Source organism: Podarcis erhardii (assembly GCF_964252035.2).
Source record: "Podarcis erhardii genome assembly, chromosome: 10".
Lineage (NCBI taxonomy): Eukaryota > Metazoa > Chordata > Lepidosauria > Squamata > Lacertidae > Podarcis > Podarcis erhardii.
This window is the reverse complement of record NC_138500.1, coordinates 57,247,088-57,262,930: the sequence shown is the minus strand read 5'-3', so window position 1 is coordinate 57,262,930 and position 15,843 is coordinate 57,247,088. Positions and strand designations below refer to the sequence as shown.

The 15,843-nt window shown below is 42.7% G+C and overlaps 1 protein-coding gene and 1 long non-coding RNA gene across 5 annotated transcripts in view; one reads left to right on the top strand and one right to left on the bottom strand.

The window, feature by feature from the left end:
• The window catches only part of TSPAN12 (tetraspanin 12), an 87,313-nt gene that overhangs the window by 26,925 nt on the left and 44,545 nt on the right, over nucleotides 1-15,843 (top strand). For all 4 annotated transcript variants that reach the window (XM_081878097.1, XM_081878099.1, XM_081878098.1 and 1 more), the window contains 2 exons: nucleotides 1,536-1,618; nucleotides 7,184-7,319. In XM_081878097.1, coding sequence (XP_081734223.1) covers nucleotides 1,536-1,618; nucleotides 7,184-7,319 — 219 coding nt within the window. The remainder of the gene's footprint in view (nucleotides 1-1,535; nucleotides 1,619-7,183; nucleotides 7,320-15,843) is intronic.
• On the bottom strand, nucleotides 13,007-15,835 carry LOC309350868. The gene is made up of 3 exons (XR_014160534.1): nucleotides 15,748-15,835; nucleotides 13,408-13,929; nucleotides 13,007-13,191 (listed from the first exon to the last, which is right to left on the bottom strand). It is a non-coding gene; the product is annotated as an uncharacterized lncRNA (long non-coding RNA).

The following is a 15,843-nucleotide window of genomic DNA, read 5'->3' as shown; positions in this document are numbered from 1 at the left end:
AAAAGAAGAAGAAAACAAATAGCAATAGTAACCTTCAGTTGCTTCCATTCTTTATCTAAGATCAGGCTACTCTTTTGATGCTATATCTGTGTTCCACTTCTGAAGGAGGTTAATTTTGTAAACTGCCCTGTGATCATTGGGTGAAGGGCTGTATATAAATTTAATGACCAATAATAATAGCAAATGATGAGGTAATCACTTTCCTCCCAACCTCCCAACCTCCCTAAATGGAAATTATGAAAGCTCAATTTGATCCTCTTCCAGAATGGGTGTATTTATATGGTCCTTTTTTTGTGGCTCGAAATTAAAAATGTCATGGCCGCATCCTTAGTTACTCCTTCAGCAGTGTTAGAAACTGAGATACGAAAGGTAGGAGCTAAATGGCACCTTAAACTGAGTTTACGGGCACAACAACGGAATGTCTAGGCGCACTTTTTTATAACAAGAATACGAAGCTAAAAATGAATGAACTGCAGCTAAAATATTATGTTCATTTTTCACATGGTCTAGTCCTTCCTCTGCCCACCCCCCTAATATTCTTCAGAGGGTCTCTTCTCCAGTCTTCGGAGAGTAGCTGGAAGCGGGAAGGCAGAAAATGGCCCTCCTTTGCTTCCACTCTGCCGTTTTAATATGAAATCCCAGATCTCAGAAACTGCTCGTGCTAATGAAATTCCCTGTCACAAAACGTGCCTAGAAAATGGGAGTTTCAAACACTGTATTTCAGTATTGTGAATGTTCCTGTTTATATATTTTCTTTCTATCAAGTTGAGTACTTTAAGTCCTTTTAGCCACAAGATTGCTATGCTCAGCAAGGGGTGGGATTTGGTGACTTCCACGGCCCCGTCAAATTCTGAAATTCTGTGGTTTTTTAAATCACGTATAGTTTAAAATATGAAATCTTAAGTTAGTTTCGCTTTTCCTGATTGCCCACGTTTGATAACCAAACTGTGAGTGTTCAGAAGTTGGCAAAACCTTTTCAACAGCTGGAATTGATCCTATTACACTCCATCATCTTAACCTAGTTCAGGCCTCTGATGAGCTGCGTATTATTCATTCAGCTTCAATCACACAAGTGGCTTTCCCCAAACATGCCAGCTTGAGTGAGGATTTCTCCCCTCCCCTGAGTAATCCGATAATTATACACATAGTGGTCTCTCAAAGCCAGTAGTCTGAAGGAAAACGTATCATGGTACCTTGTGGATTTCACTTATGAAATCTCTGCTGGAGTTATTAATCTTACAACAAGCAGAAAATAAAACCTCAAAGCTTACCGGGTCCCCAAGGTGCACAGTTTTGGGGAGAGCAGCCAGTTCGGAAACGGCTCCGTTGAGAAACTCGCTCTTCCAAAGTATTAGTAAATTGGAAAGGAGCAGACTGCCATGTTTAGAGAAGTAATACTTTAGCAACGCATCTGCTCACAGCACTAAGGGGGGTGGGATATTCTGTGCAATGGTGCACACTGCCTGTAATGCTGTTTTAATAATTGAGTCTGCTCCAAATTGTGTTTGCTAAATAAAATCCCTGTTTTATTTCAGTTGATGTCCGTCACTGTGTTAGCTGTTTCCGCCTGGATAAGGGACTACTTGAATAATGTTCTCACTTTAACTGCAGAAACAAGGTAGGCTTGTCATGGTAGTCCGCATGTAGCTAGACTGCCAAGGAGGAAAGTGCGAATGCTTGGGTTGGTTGTGGGGAAGGGTGAGGTCCCACAAAGCTTCTGAAAAGGGCTTTGGTATTTTGCATAATTTGTCTGAAATGCTGTTTTAAAAAACCCCACTGCTGGAATAATCCTGGTTAAGGTCACGTTTGCACCATACATTTTTTTTAAATAAAAATTTTATTAACAATTTTAACATAACAAATTATCAAAACAAATCATCTTCATTATTTCCCTCCTTTCCCCCCTCCCCCTCCCCAAATAACCCTCCCGTCCCCCCAAGACTTCCCTCAGCTCCTCTCTCTGATTTCTCAACTCATGTTGTTCTCTGCATACTGTAAAATTGTATACATCCTTTTATTATATATCTACTATATTAACCCTCAATAAATTTGTGTTTGTTTGTTCAAAACCTGCCAAGGAGTCCAGTCGTTTGCACCATACATTTAATGCACCATTGCAGTCAAACCTTGGTTCCTGAAGGGCTCCATTTTGGAACGTTTCAGCTTCCGAACGCCGAAAACCCGGAAGTAAATGTTCTGGTTTCTGAACAATTTTCGGAAGCCGAACATCCAACGCGGCTTCCGCTTGAGTGCAGGAAGCTCTTGCAACCAATCGGAAGCCACGCCTCGGTTGTCGAATGTTTTGGAAGCCGAACTGGCTTCTGGAACAGATTACGTTCGGCAACCGAGGTTTGACTGTGTAACACCTTAACAATCGCGGCTTCCCCCCCAAAGAATCCCGAGAACTGTAGTTTGTTGAGGGTGCAAAGAGTTGCTAGGAGAAACCTATTCCCCTCCCAGAGCTAAAATTCCTAGAATTCCCTGGGAAGAGGCATTGATTGCTAAATGGGAAATGTCGTTCTTTGAAGGGAATAGGAAGCTCCTGACCGCCCCCACTCTTAACAGATTATTGCTCCCAGGATTCTTTGGGGGAAGCCATGACTGTCTCGAAATTAGAGACAGAATTGTTAGAACCTAAAGACAAATTACTTTCAAGAATGTATAACTTGCTGCTTAAATGGAATACACAGGATGAGACAGTCAAATCCGCCATGATAAAGTGGGCACAGGATATTGGACATAATATAATGTTTGAGGACTGGGAAAAGTTATGGACCACCGGATTGAAATTCACGGCATGTAGTGCCCTGAAAGAAAATATTATGAAAATGATATACCGGTGGTACATGACCCCAGTCAAGCTTGCTAAGATATATCACCTGTCTGATAATAAATGTTGGAAGTGTAAAGAGGCGGAAGGGACGTTCTTTCATCTCTGGTGGACATGTCCGAAAGTGAAGGCCTTTTGGGAAATGATCTATAATGAGTTAAAAAAGGTATTTAGATATACCTTGCCTAAGAAACCGGAGGCCTTCCTTCTGGGCATTGTAGACCAGAATGTGGTAAAGAAGGACAGAATTTTTTTTATGTATGCTACAACAGCAGCAAGAATTCTCATCGCAAAGTGTTGGAAGACACAAGATTTACCCACACTGGAGGAATGGCAGACGCAGTTGATGGAATATATGGAACTGGCGGAAATGACTGGCAGAATCCGAGACTTGGGAGAAGAAAAAATGGAAGAGGACTGGAAAAAATTTAAGGATTACTTGCAAAAATACTATAAGCTCTATGAATGTTAAGAAAATGCACTTTTTAGGAAATACTAGCCCCAGCAACGGTAATTAGGAGAAATGAAAACTAAGGTACAAGAAAAGAGAGGTGAAATTAAGGAAAATTTTTATTGCATTATGTTTTAACTATAACATATAAGACTATGGTTACAATAACTTTGATTTTGGTAACATGAAATTGAAAGGTACAATAAGTAATGAATTGAAAGATATAATAATGAATTGAAAGATACAATAAGTGATGAAATAAGATAATAATATAGTTGAAGACTTCATATTATGAATATTGGGTTACAAATATATTGAAATGGGTAATATGACAAAATGAAAGATACAATAAGTGATGAAATAAGATAACAAAATGCTGAAGTTGGTTTTATAAATAATGCAGATTCGGGAAGATGTGGGGAAGTCCAAAAGATTCTGTAAAAGAAATATGTTTTATGAAACTTTTGTATTTTATTTTTTGTTCTTTTTTACTCTGTGAAATTAATAAAAATATTTAAAAAAAAAAAAAAAACAATGTGAGAGAATATTGTCAGGTTTGAGCCACAGTGGGCAGTAGTTGGAGGGGGAGCCAGGATTTGTGCCATCGAGTCAGCCCAGGGACCAAGCCATGAATCGGGAGTCAAAAGGGCACACCGGAGTCAGGAAGACTCAGTGTAAACGGGAAGCTTTTCATAGCTCTTCCTGCCTCAGCGGGTTCAGTGGCACTTCTGTGCTGCTGTGGAAGATTCCCTTCAGTCCTGGTGGCTTCCTGGTTCTGGTTCCCATAGTTCTCGATACATGTTCACACGAGCAAAGGCACAAACAGCTACAAGGTTCCACAAATTTTTCTTGGGACTGCATAGCCAAGCTTTCAGGAGCTAGGAAGGCATGTTTTTTCTTGCGCCCAGCTCCGCAGAATCAAAGTGTACTTGCTGCCCTGCAAACAAGGTGTTACAGGGCAGGAGGGGTTGATGGTGCCTGGGGATTTGGGTGGCACCCCCTCTCCTCCAACCCATGACGTTATTTATAGCTGCATCTCAGCACAAGACAAACCTGGGTGTCTTCCTGCATTGTCGGCAACTTTTAACAGTGGTACAGTGGTACCTCGGGTTAAGAACTTAATTCGTTCTGGAGGTCTGTTCTTAACCTGAAACTGTTCTTAACCTGAAGCACCACTTTAGCTAATGGGGCCTCCCGCTGCCGCTGCATCGCCACTGCACGATTTCTGTTCTCATCCTGAAGCAAAGTTCTTAACCCGTGGTAATATTCCTGGGTTAGCGGAGTCTGTTACCTGAAGCATATGTAACCTGAAGCGTATGTAACCCGAGGTACCACTGTATTGCTCCCATTGCAAACACTGATCGCCAGGATTTAAATTTCTGGTTTTTTGCTAGCAACTGCACTCATGAGATGGGTCTGAGGGCGTTATTTGTGACAGTCTGCCTGGTTTTTGCAAGCTTCGTGTGCATCATTTCCCTTCCCCCTTCAGCATGGCAGCAGGATCACATTCAGTGACTGTGTGAGGATTTCCCACAATTCCCTGTTCTGCTTCCAATAATTCTTGGCGTGGTGGATGCAAGAATCCTGGGAAGGGATGGGGATTCCTCTTTAAACAGGAGTCCATGTTCCCACACCCTTCTCACTTTTCATTCCGTCAGAATAGTACAAAGGTTAGAGAGGGTTAAGGGTTCGTTCAGCTGGAGTAGTCGTTTTGTGGCTTTTTCGGCAATTTTCTCACTGTAAGTCTCCTTTCTGTTCCGGTTGAGTTTGTGGAGTGTGGTGGCATCCTCCAAACCTGCTCGCCCCTCTTGAACTTTTTCTCTGAAGAGTCTAGCCCAGTATTTCCCAAGCTTGGATCTCCAGCTGTAGTTTTGGGACTACAGTTCCCATCATCCCTGACCACTGGTCCTACTAGGTAGGGATGGTGGGAATTGTAGTCCAAAAACAGCTGGAAGCCTAAGTTGGGAAACACTGGTCTAGCCCCTGGATGAGGAGTCTGTTGCCATCCAGTTGTTGTTGGACTCCAACTCCTATCAGCCTCAGCCAGCCTGGCCAAAGATGGGGATTGCAGTCCGGCAACATCCTCCAGAACCCCAAAGTCGAAAAATGTAACATCCCTATTCTTGCACCAACAATCATTGCTTGAGCCTCTCCACCCAACCCTATTCCAAATTGCTGAAAGCTCCTCTTCGCTTGTTTGCATTTTATTTATTTGTATTCTCTTTCAACGGAAGACTCATAGCTTAGCAAAAAGGAATCAGTGTTAAGAATTACAATGCAAATGCCTTATTTGCACATCCCAACAGAAAGTAATTGATATAAGGAAAACAGTACAGATTCCAAATTTAAAACTAAACAATACTTTTGATGCTAATTCCACATTTTAAGTAGCATAATGAGAGCAGGTTTCAATTTTGCCCTCTTCTTTCCCCTGTGTGCCCCCCAAATTGGCTCTGGAACAGCAAATGAGGGGAGAAGAAGGGGGATTATTCCATCTGGCAGGCTGAACAGATTGCACTGATGGAATGATTGACATAGGACCACGTCGAATTCCTCACTTGTGTATCTCTAAGCAATGCACATAAATGGGCAAAGCGTTTTAAACCACAAAAATGAACCATATACAAAACACCAAAATGCATCAAGATAGGACACCAAATGTAGCAGTAAATATAATCATGAAAATATCTTCAGGTATCACAAAGAGAAACGCGTATAATAATAATAATAATAATAATAATAATAATAATAATAATAGTACAGTTCTAATTCCAAGAGTTCTCAAATAAATGCCTTTGTGCAGCTTGAAGGCAGCAGTCCTCTGGTTGTAAACTCACAGCCTATGTATTCAGAGATATACTGCCCCCAGCATGGAGGTTCCACTTCTCTATCACGGTTAGTTGTTGAGGGATTGATCTTCCCAAAAAAGAGAAACCTCTCCTTCTTCCCCAGAAGGGAGAAGCCATTGAAGGATAGCAGTTTCAGAAGCAAAAGGCACAGGGATTTTTCCCCCTAAGCACCCTCATATCTTCCCTGAAGGGCAAAATAGGGACAATAATTTATACAGGTTCCAGAAAACTGGGGTTGTCCCTTGAGCACTGATTCCGTGGCTGTTTATTACTCTGCCTCTCGTGAGATCTCAATAGGGCAGCCTCAGTTCATTCATTCATTGTCCGTGCGTTAAGGAATATGTACTTTAAAGTACACAGCAAAATGAGTTATTTCAAAACTAAGAAACTGAATAATTCATAGCTTCTAAAAGCTGTTAGGCTATTTCCATGTAGATTCAAAGGGCACAACTGCCTCTTAATAGGACACTCCTGGTAGTAGTAGTAGTAGTAGTAGTAGGTGTAATGGTAATAAAATAATAATAATAATAATAATAATAATAATAATAATAATAATAATAATAATAATAATTTTATTTATACCCCACCCTCCCCAGCCAAGACTGGGCTCAGGGCGGCTAACACCAAATATCTAATACATTAAAAACACAATATCAAACCATTAGTTTAAAATACAATTCGAATCACATTTAAAATCAAAATAAAATTACAGTGGTACCTCGGGTTAAGTACTTATTTTGTTCTGGAGGTCCGTACTTAACCTGAAACTGTTCTTAACCTGAAGCACCACTTTAGCTGATGGGGCCTCCTGCTGTTGCCGCCGCGCCGCCGGAGCACGATTTCTGTTCTCATCCTGAAGCAAAGTTCATAACCTGAAGCACTATTTCTGGGTTAGCGGAGTCTGTAACCTGAAGCCTATGTAACCCGAGGTACCACTGTACGGGGGTAACGACTAATGGTTTCTGCATTCCTTGATCACAAGACTACCATTTTCTAAAATGAGCCACGGTTTAGTTCTGTTAGCATGATCCTGTTGTTTTCATTTGCTTTCAGGGTAGAGGAAGCTGTTCTTTCCACCTACTTTCCAGTTGTCCACCCAGTCATGATTGCCGTCTGCTGTTTCCTTATCATTGTTGGAATGTTGGGCTATTGCGGAACAGTGAAAAGGAACCTTCTTCTGCTTGTGTGGGTAAGAGTCTTCTCTTTTCCCGTGCCATTTTGTCACTGATGCAAGGAGAACGTCTCTTAATATCCCATTGCCACTCTTTCTTCTTTGGCGATCACTTGTAGCCAAGTAAGTTTGTCTTCCATGAACACAGCCTTAACAGTGAGTCCGTAAGTGACTGTGGAGGCCAATTCTGGATCCACACGTCCTTCCACAGTGGGGACGGTTTCCAGGCAGGCGTTGATCATGGTGAGGGTTTGCCAAGTGTGCCTTCCTCTTAGTATGTTTCTCCCTTTCATCCTGAGTTTGAGTGTCTTCAAAGCCCATGACACCTTTGGTAAAGGCTGTTCTCCAATTGGTGCTCGCAGGCCAGTGTTTCCCAGTTGTCGGTGTTCATACTACATTTTTAGACAATCCCACAGTGATTGGGATTGAAGATTGGAGTGATCATTCTGTGATATTATGGCAGTGGGCAAAGCTGTATTGTAACTTTTGAATAAATGTATTTATTTTTTTTAATGGCTTTGGAAAAAAAGAGAGAAGAGGGTTGCTGAAGGTATTTTGGTCACCCATAGTCTCAGAAGCTGGTAGAAATGGAGAACTTTCTTCTCTGCTCTGGGACCAAGTCTTGTTCAACTTTTCATTCAGCTTTGGAGCATTCTGTGTTTAGATACAGTTCTGCGTGAGACAAAGCTTGTGGAAAGAAATGAAGTTTTTGCCAGTAGAATATAGATTAAGAGCCTGAGGAATGCCTAGCTTTGCTTGAATGGTAGAATTTAGGCTCTTATTTACAAAGCTCTGAAACTGGTTCAATCTTAACTTCATGAGTGGGACTGAACCAGCTTTATTAGAAAACAGTGCCGCAGTTTCAACAGAGTTCTGTACTGCTCTGCTCCAAAGTAAGTCCTGTTGAATTTGGTGGGGCTTACTTCTGAGCAATGCATAAATTGCACCGTAATTCCCCATTTACCTGGAAGTAAGCTCCATTGAGTTCAGTGGCACTTACTCCCAGGTAAATGTGTATCGAGTTGCAGCCTTAGTGCAGTCCACAATCTGGACATTACAGTTGAGATAAGGCTGTGTACCAGGCAACATTCCACTGTAAGTTGTCCTTAACAGACAGATGCCTGGGAATGGGAAAGAATCTGAATTATTTGGTTCTTGCCACCCCAGACTTCTAAAACAAGCTCTTAAATCACTTGAGTGTCTTAAAACGTTTAACCCATTACCGTTTTGTTCTTTTTAAATCTCAGATGAATGTTCTGGTTTAATCACCATTTTTTTTAAAAAAAAAAATGCAGTGTGTTCAAATAACAAAATGATTTAAAACTGGGTCCTAATCCTTTCTTTCTTTGTTTATTTAAAATGCCAGTGGAGAAGCAGAATCAGTTACTGCTCTTTAACACAATCTGGAAGTAAACACATGTACTATGTGTAGAGCAATCAAACTCCATTAAATCAAGCCTAGACAGTTCTAGAGCTCTTAACCTACAATATTTCACTCTGGGGAGCTTGAGAACCAGCTCTTTCTGGCCCAACTGATAAGCAAAAAATAAATGATCTTTTCCTAAGTACACCGCAGTTCTTGACTAATTGCTAAATAAGGCGTTTACCATGGCATTGCAGAGATGTGCAGGTGCGACTCAGTAGTTGATTCATCACCCTAATAAGAAGCAACAACCACACCCCACAACAGCTTGACAGAAAAAGCTTTCATAAAACCAGATGAAATGCAGGATAAAGAAACATGGTGTAAAATATTAAGTTTTTTCAGTCTTTCCCTTTGTTTTTCATTCTGAGACTTCTCGAGGATTGAAATAATTAAGCACACATTAATTTGAATGCATCCCGAAGCTAATTATATATACACACACACACACACACACATTTAAACCCAGAGAAGTGTTTTTAAAGTATGGTGTACTGTAGAGGGATGGTCCTACTATTTTATATTATTTATTTTATTTTATATGTTTACTGCCCTGTAAGATAAAGGAGCCTTGGACGGTTAAGTCCAATCAAAGGCGACTATGGGATTGCGGCGCTCATCTTGCTTTCAGGGCGAGGGAGCCGGCGTTTGTCCACAGACACCTTTCCGGGTCACGTGGCCTACATGATTAAACCATTTCTGGTGCAATGGGACACTGTGACGAGTGTCAGAGTGCACAGAAACGCTGTTTACCTTCCTGCCGCAGCGGTACCTATTTATCTACTTGCACTGGCATGCTTTTGAACTGCCAGGTTGGCAGGAGCTGGGACAGAGCAATGGGAGCTCACCTCACTGTACGGATTTGAACTGCTGACTTTCCGACTGGCGAGCCCAAGAAGCTCAGTGCTTTAGACCACAGCGCCCTATACCTGTACTTTATAAGGCACGAAACCACCAGGGTTGGAGTAGGTGGAGCTGAAGGGGCAAATAATGACATGGCACTGTCTTGAGATTGAAACAGAAACCCTAACCTCTTGCCTCAAGGAGTTACACACTTGGGATGGCAATGCAGAAAAAGCATTCTCACATGTTGCCAACCACCCAATGGCCCATTCAAGCAAGGCACGACTATCAGTCTTAAAGAACAGGGTGGTTTGCATAAGTTGCACTGTTCAGAAAGGAGCCAGCTGGACCCAGAATGGATGGAGTTACCTACTTGGGGAAGAGGACGGGATTAGCCTTCCTCCCAGTCACGTCTCCAAGTGCATCTCTTCACTTTTTGGTCTAGGATTATAGCTCGTATATCCTTTGAACACAGCAGATCACAGACTCTGTTCCTTCCGTCTCTAGTTTCTCATTAAAAAGGGATTGGATTTTGTGTGATGGGAAAGATCTCTCTCTCTCTGCCTGAGATCTTGGAGAGCAGCAGCCAATTCGGGGCTAGGTTCCTGTACCCTGGTTAGGGCCGTCTTTAGCAAATGCGGCTCCGGGGTTCAAAAATTCGCCCAGCACCCCAATTTTTTGGGGGGGGAGCAGGTCAAAGTTCTTGAGTTTTTTTAAGAGGGGCAGCTCAGAGTTTTTGAGCTTTTAAGGAGGGAGGGACAGCAAAAACCGCTAACGTGAAAAAGAAAAAACGGCTGTGGCCTCCGTCTTTCCATTTTTGCAATCATGCTAAAATGAAAGACACCACTAGGGGCCGTCGCCAGATATAATAATAATAATTTATTATTTGTACCCCGCCCATCTGGCTGGGTTTCCCCAGCCACTCTGGGTGGCTTCCATAAAAACCAAAAATACACTAAAATATCACAGATTAAAAACTTCCCTGAACAGGGCTGCCTTAAGATGTCTTCTGAATGTCAGGTAGTTATTTATCGCTTTGACATCTGATGGGAGGGCGTTCCACAGGGCAGGCGCCACTACCGAGAAGGCCCTCTGCCTGGTTGATATGTTGATTGTGCAGCTATTCCGCAATAGAGAACAGAAATGACCCATCAAATGCAATCACCCATAGGTCGTGGTTAACAGCTTAGGCGGCTTCAGAGGCGGGTGCCCCACAGAATTTGGCGCCAGGGTGCAACGCACCCCTAGCATCCCCTGGTAAAGACGGCCCTGTCACAAGGGCAGGGGCTACGTGGGGAAGGAGGAATAATTGAAAATAATCTTCCCATTTCCTCCATTGGTGTTTGGCATGAGGGCAACACTATTCATTGCAAGTCTTCTGGACCCATCCCAATGTCTGCTCACACACTTCCCAACCCTGACAACCATTGTCTAATTGTCTAAACTGAGAGTGAATCCACACCAGAGCATTCTCCTTCTCCTCCTCCTCCTCCTCCTCCTTCTCCTCCTCCTCCTTCTCCTCCTCCTCCTCCTCCTCCTCCTCCTCTACTGCCCTTTATTCGAAGATCACAGTGCGGTTTACAATATAAAAACACAAAAATGCATACCAGAGTAGCACTAACCTCCCCAGGTTAAAAGGTCATAGATTATTTCATGAGCCAAAGGCCTGGAGAGGAATGTTTTTGCCTAGCACCTAGAAATATGTAATGAAGGTAGATTGGAACCTGCCCATTATGTTTGCTCGCTATATGTGTTTCTTGAAGACAAATTACATCTAAATTTTGTTTGAAAATTATATGTTCAATTTTATTTGTCAGGGAGTCTTGGAAACAAATGAGCATGGTTAATTAGAAAGATTTTTCATGGAATGCTGCCGTCTGTCCAACAGTGAAGATGTTCCTACTGAGGAGACTTCTTCCGGCGAAACCAAAAGCAGCCCAGCCTCCTCTTGTGACGTGATCTGTCCTATTCAACGAGAGCGGGGGCTAAGGGGGGTCAGCCCCTCCCTTTCCTCATTCCCAGACACGGAGCTTCCATGTTCGTTCCTCCTCTCCGAGCTGCTGCTGTAATTTGAATTCCACTGGTTGGCTGGCAAATGGTTGTCTGTCTGCCACCAGGGCTGTTTCCAGTCCACATACCTGAGGGTTGGGGACAGGACTCCTGATTGTACTCATCTAGTCCTGCGTTTAACCCCCTCACTTCTTGACTGCCTTCTCCCTCTGCCTGCAATTCTTTCAATTCCTTCAATTATAGCGTCCTTCAATTTCTTAGAGTTAAAAGTTACCAAACATTCTCCAGGCTGTTTCTTAGCCTTAGCTGATTTAGACCGGACCCTGTAGCAACTGTCAGTAGATCCTTCAACATACTCCTGCTCCACCTAACCAATCCACAATTGTCTTGGCTATGTATGTTTTAAGAACTTGTTCCCCCTCCACCTCTAGAAGGCTTCTTATTCGCAGAACATCAGATTTTTGTCTCATCTCTAAGACCGCGAGACAATCCTCAAATTTATCCTGTCTGCCAGCTAAACCTCTCATACCCCCCCTTACTATCTCTGGTTCCCCTCTAATTTCTTCGTTTTTCATTTTTTTCCAAGTTTTTCACAGAAATGTCCAAAGCTTTTAATTTGCTAGACGTTTCTGTGACCATTTTCGTGTTCTTCCCCAATTCCGCTACAATTTTTTCTTTCTGCTTTTGCATTTGTGTCAGCCTCTCATTTTAAAAATCTGACAGAATATACTCTATATTTGACTTTCTTCAGATTGTTTTACTGATGTTTTAATATTCTGTAAACCGCTTTGAGGTTTTTCTTAAAAATACAAAGCGGTATAGAAATTAAATGCATGCATACATGCATACATACATACCTGGGATGCTAGGACAGGAAGCACCCACATGATCTAGCCGGTGATGAATCAGGGAAGCATCGTTAGAGCAGCAGGCACAGTGCAAAGGTTGCTTGAATTGGTCCTTACATGCCTTGGTGGAGTTCAGAACCAAGCTTATTCACTGAAATCACTATCCAAAAACCCTCCCATGCTAATACATTGGGAAGTGAGGGATATAGGGAAAAATAAGAGGGGCATGATTGTTGCATTGGAAGTTAGCATGGACACCACAGGGACTTGAACCCCGTCCTGGGAACCAGGAGCACTGACCACCAGTGTCTTTTGCTTTTTTTTTTTTTGAGCAGTGCAACAAGGTAAAAAGCAAAACCTGAGAGAACATTCTGTGAATGTTCTCTCAGGAAAAAAACAACCCATAAGATGTTCAGAAGAACTCTTTGGAGACACCTGTGAAAAAGAAAAGAAAAGAAAATGAGAAAAAGGAGAGAGCAATACAAAAAATATTGTCTTGGAAAAAGACCACTGAGTGGTGGAATGTGAACTTACCTAAAGCAGCACAGTCCAAATTCAGGTGATTCTTCCCTCATTGACACAGAATAGGACCTCTTCTGACAACTCTGTCACTGCAACCTGAAAGAGTCTTAGCACAAAGAGTTGCAGATGGAACACAGTAGAGATTTTCTCCCTAGCCAAGCAAGGCATACTCACCTGAATGTCCTTCAATCATACAATACCATTTTGACCGCCATTTTTGTTTGAAGCTGGATGAGCCATTGATCTACAGGGGCACAACAGAGAGATGAGATTCAGATTTAGTGTGGAAAGAAGGAAGATTGTTCACCCTTTCATTTGTCTATCTGAGGGTGACTTTGTGTCTTGCGGGTCCCCCTTTTTTTGTTCTGCGATCTAGGGTCACTAGTTTGCCCCCAGCCACCTTCCACCAATCCTACAGAAAACGACTTTTTATTTATTTATAAAAAATGGCTTTTCTTACCACCGTGACTTCTGGGGCTCTGCTGGAAGCCCTGGCCTCATTTGAGGGTTGAGGGCTCTTTGGAGAGACCTGTGAAAAGACCAGCAGAAAAGAAAATGAGAAAAAGGAGAGACCAATCCAAAAAATATTGTCTTGAAATAAAGACCACTGAGTGGTGGAATGTGAACTTACCTAAAGCAGTACAGACCAAATGCAAGTGATTCTCCCCTCAGGTACAGTGAACTGTGGGAAGCCTGTAGGAAAGAAGAGCTGGAAGAAAAGAAGAAGTGTTCTCATACCTGCAGGTGAGCCTCATTGTGGCGACACAGAATAGGGCCTCTTCTGACAACTCAGTCACCGCAACCTGAAAGAGTCTTAGCACAAAGAGTTGCAGATGGAACACAACGTGAATTTTCTTCCCAGCCAAGCAAGGGATACTCACTTAGATGTCCTTCAGGCATAATGTATACAAGTATATTGCTGCTGTCATTGTGATGTAGCATTTAGGGTTTACTTGTGAGGTACCTGAGCCTGTCATCGCCTCTGAAAATACAAGAGTACTTGATAGTAACTTCCTTTCACTGTGATGGTCACTTCAAAGTGAGAAGTTTGTATATTTTTGTTTATATAAAGTCAGCGCTTTGTGTTGTCTGAGCTACTTGCTAAATAGCTGTTCCAAGAAGATGCTTAGCAAAAATAAAATAAAATCCCAAAACCTTGTTTATTACCACCAGAGATCATTTTGCCAGGCCTATTCCATAGTTAACCTTTTGAGCTCCATTTCCCATATATTTTCGTAATCTTGCAGGTTCTGCTGGATAGGCTTAGTGGAGTTGATGTTCTAGTCTGCTACCTCATTTGATCCTCACAACAACCCTGTGAGGTAGGTTAGGCTGAGAGATAGAGAGTTTCATGGCAGAGTGATGATTTGATCTCAAGTCTCCCAGTTCCTAATCCACCACTCTAGCCACTCCACTCTCTCAGGAACTTCCCTCAGCGAAAGCACTTTCCCACAAGATCCTGGACTTGCCATGTCCCTGAACAGTCACTCCAATCACCATCAGCAGGTTCATTCTCAAAATGCTTTATGCGCCTTTTCAGCAAGTTTTTAACTTACCTGTCTTTCTCTCCTTCCGAGGCAACCTGAGCCAACATGAAATTACCGTATTTTTCGCTCTATACGACACACTTTTTCCCCTCCAAAAATGAAGGGGAAATGTGTGTGTGTCCTATGGAGCGAATGCAGGCTTTCGCTGAAGCCTGGAGAGCAGAGGAGTTGGTGCACACCGACCCCTCTCGCTCTCCAGGCTTCAGGCAGCTATCTGCAAGTCTTCTGAGCGCGAAGGGAGTTCCCGCCGGGCTCTGAAGGCTTGCAGATAGCAGCCTGCAGTCTGAAGCCCAGGGAGCTATCCGCAAGCCTTTGGGCTCTGAAGGCTTGCGGATAGCAGCCTGTTCTGGGGGCTGGGGTCGGGGAAAGCTCGGGCTTCCCCTGTCCCCAGCCCCGCAAGCTCTGGGAGCGGCGGCGAGGTTCCGTGCAATCTTGCCGCTGCTCCTGGACCTGTTCTGGGGGCTGGGGGGGGGAATAATTCCCCCCCTTTATTTCCCCCCTAAAAACTAGGTGCGCCCTATGGTCCGGTGCACCCTATGGAGCGAAAAATACGGTAGAAGGAGCAGTTTTGTCCTCTCCCTGTCTTCTTTGCTCCCCCCCCCTCCATGTGCACATTTCTAGCTTCAGCAACAAAACCCCAAACTTTCTCTTCATGAAATGACTTCTTTAGTTGCCTTTTAAAAGAAATGCCTTCTATTTCCCCTGCTCATTTTCTCTCTGCTTTAAGCAGGCTTCATATCCATGTGCTCCTTTTCATCTGAAGACTAATTAGTTTGAAAGGTAAATAAAACTTGATTTCTCCCGCTTCAAATCCCTTCATTCACCTTCATTTTCTCTTGGCTCTTCCAGTTAATTTTCTTGATTCTCTTTACTATCTCCATCTTGGTATTTTTCTGAGTTTTCAATTTAAATATTGCTTGGCTAAACTCTTTTTTGGGGGGACTTTCTCAAGGTCCACCATCTGTCTACAATTTACTTTCCTGTGTTATTAGGATTAAGTCTTCATTGATCTTGTATTTTCCTTCGGTTTCATTTCAATTTAAAATTTAGTGTCTCTGCTAACACTTTTTAGGGACAAATACCTGATTAAGATATATGTGCACAGTATTTGAAATCAACCACAGCAGAGATCGCAGGTGAAAATTACCTGTGTCCCTTTTTAAAGTTGTAAATGATGAATTTCAGCAGAGGGAAATCCCTTCATTTACTCTATAAAAAAAAACCAACCCAATAGTTTTGAAAAGTAATCTTACCTAAGCTGGTTTGTTGCCTTTTCAAACCTGTTTCATCTTCCCCAGCCTCCCACCCCTAATCCCTCTGCCCATTAGATCCTTCAGCTCTGACCAGTG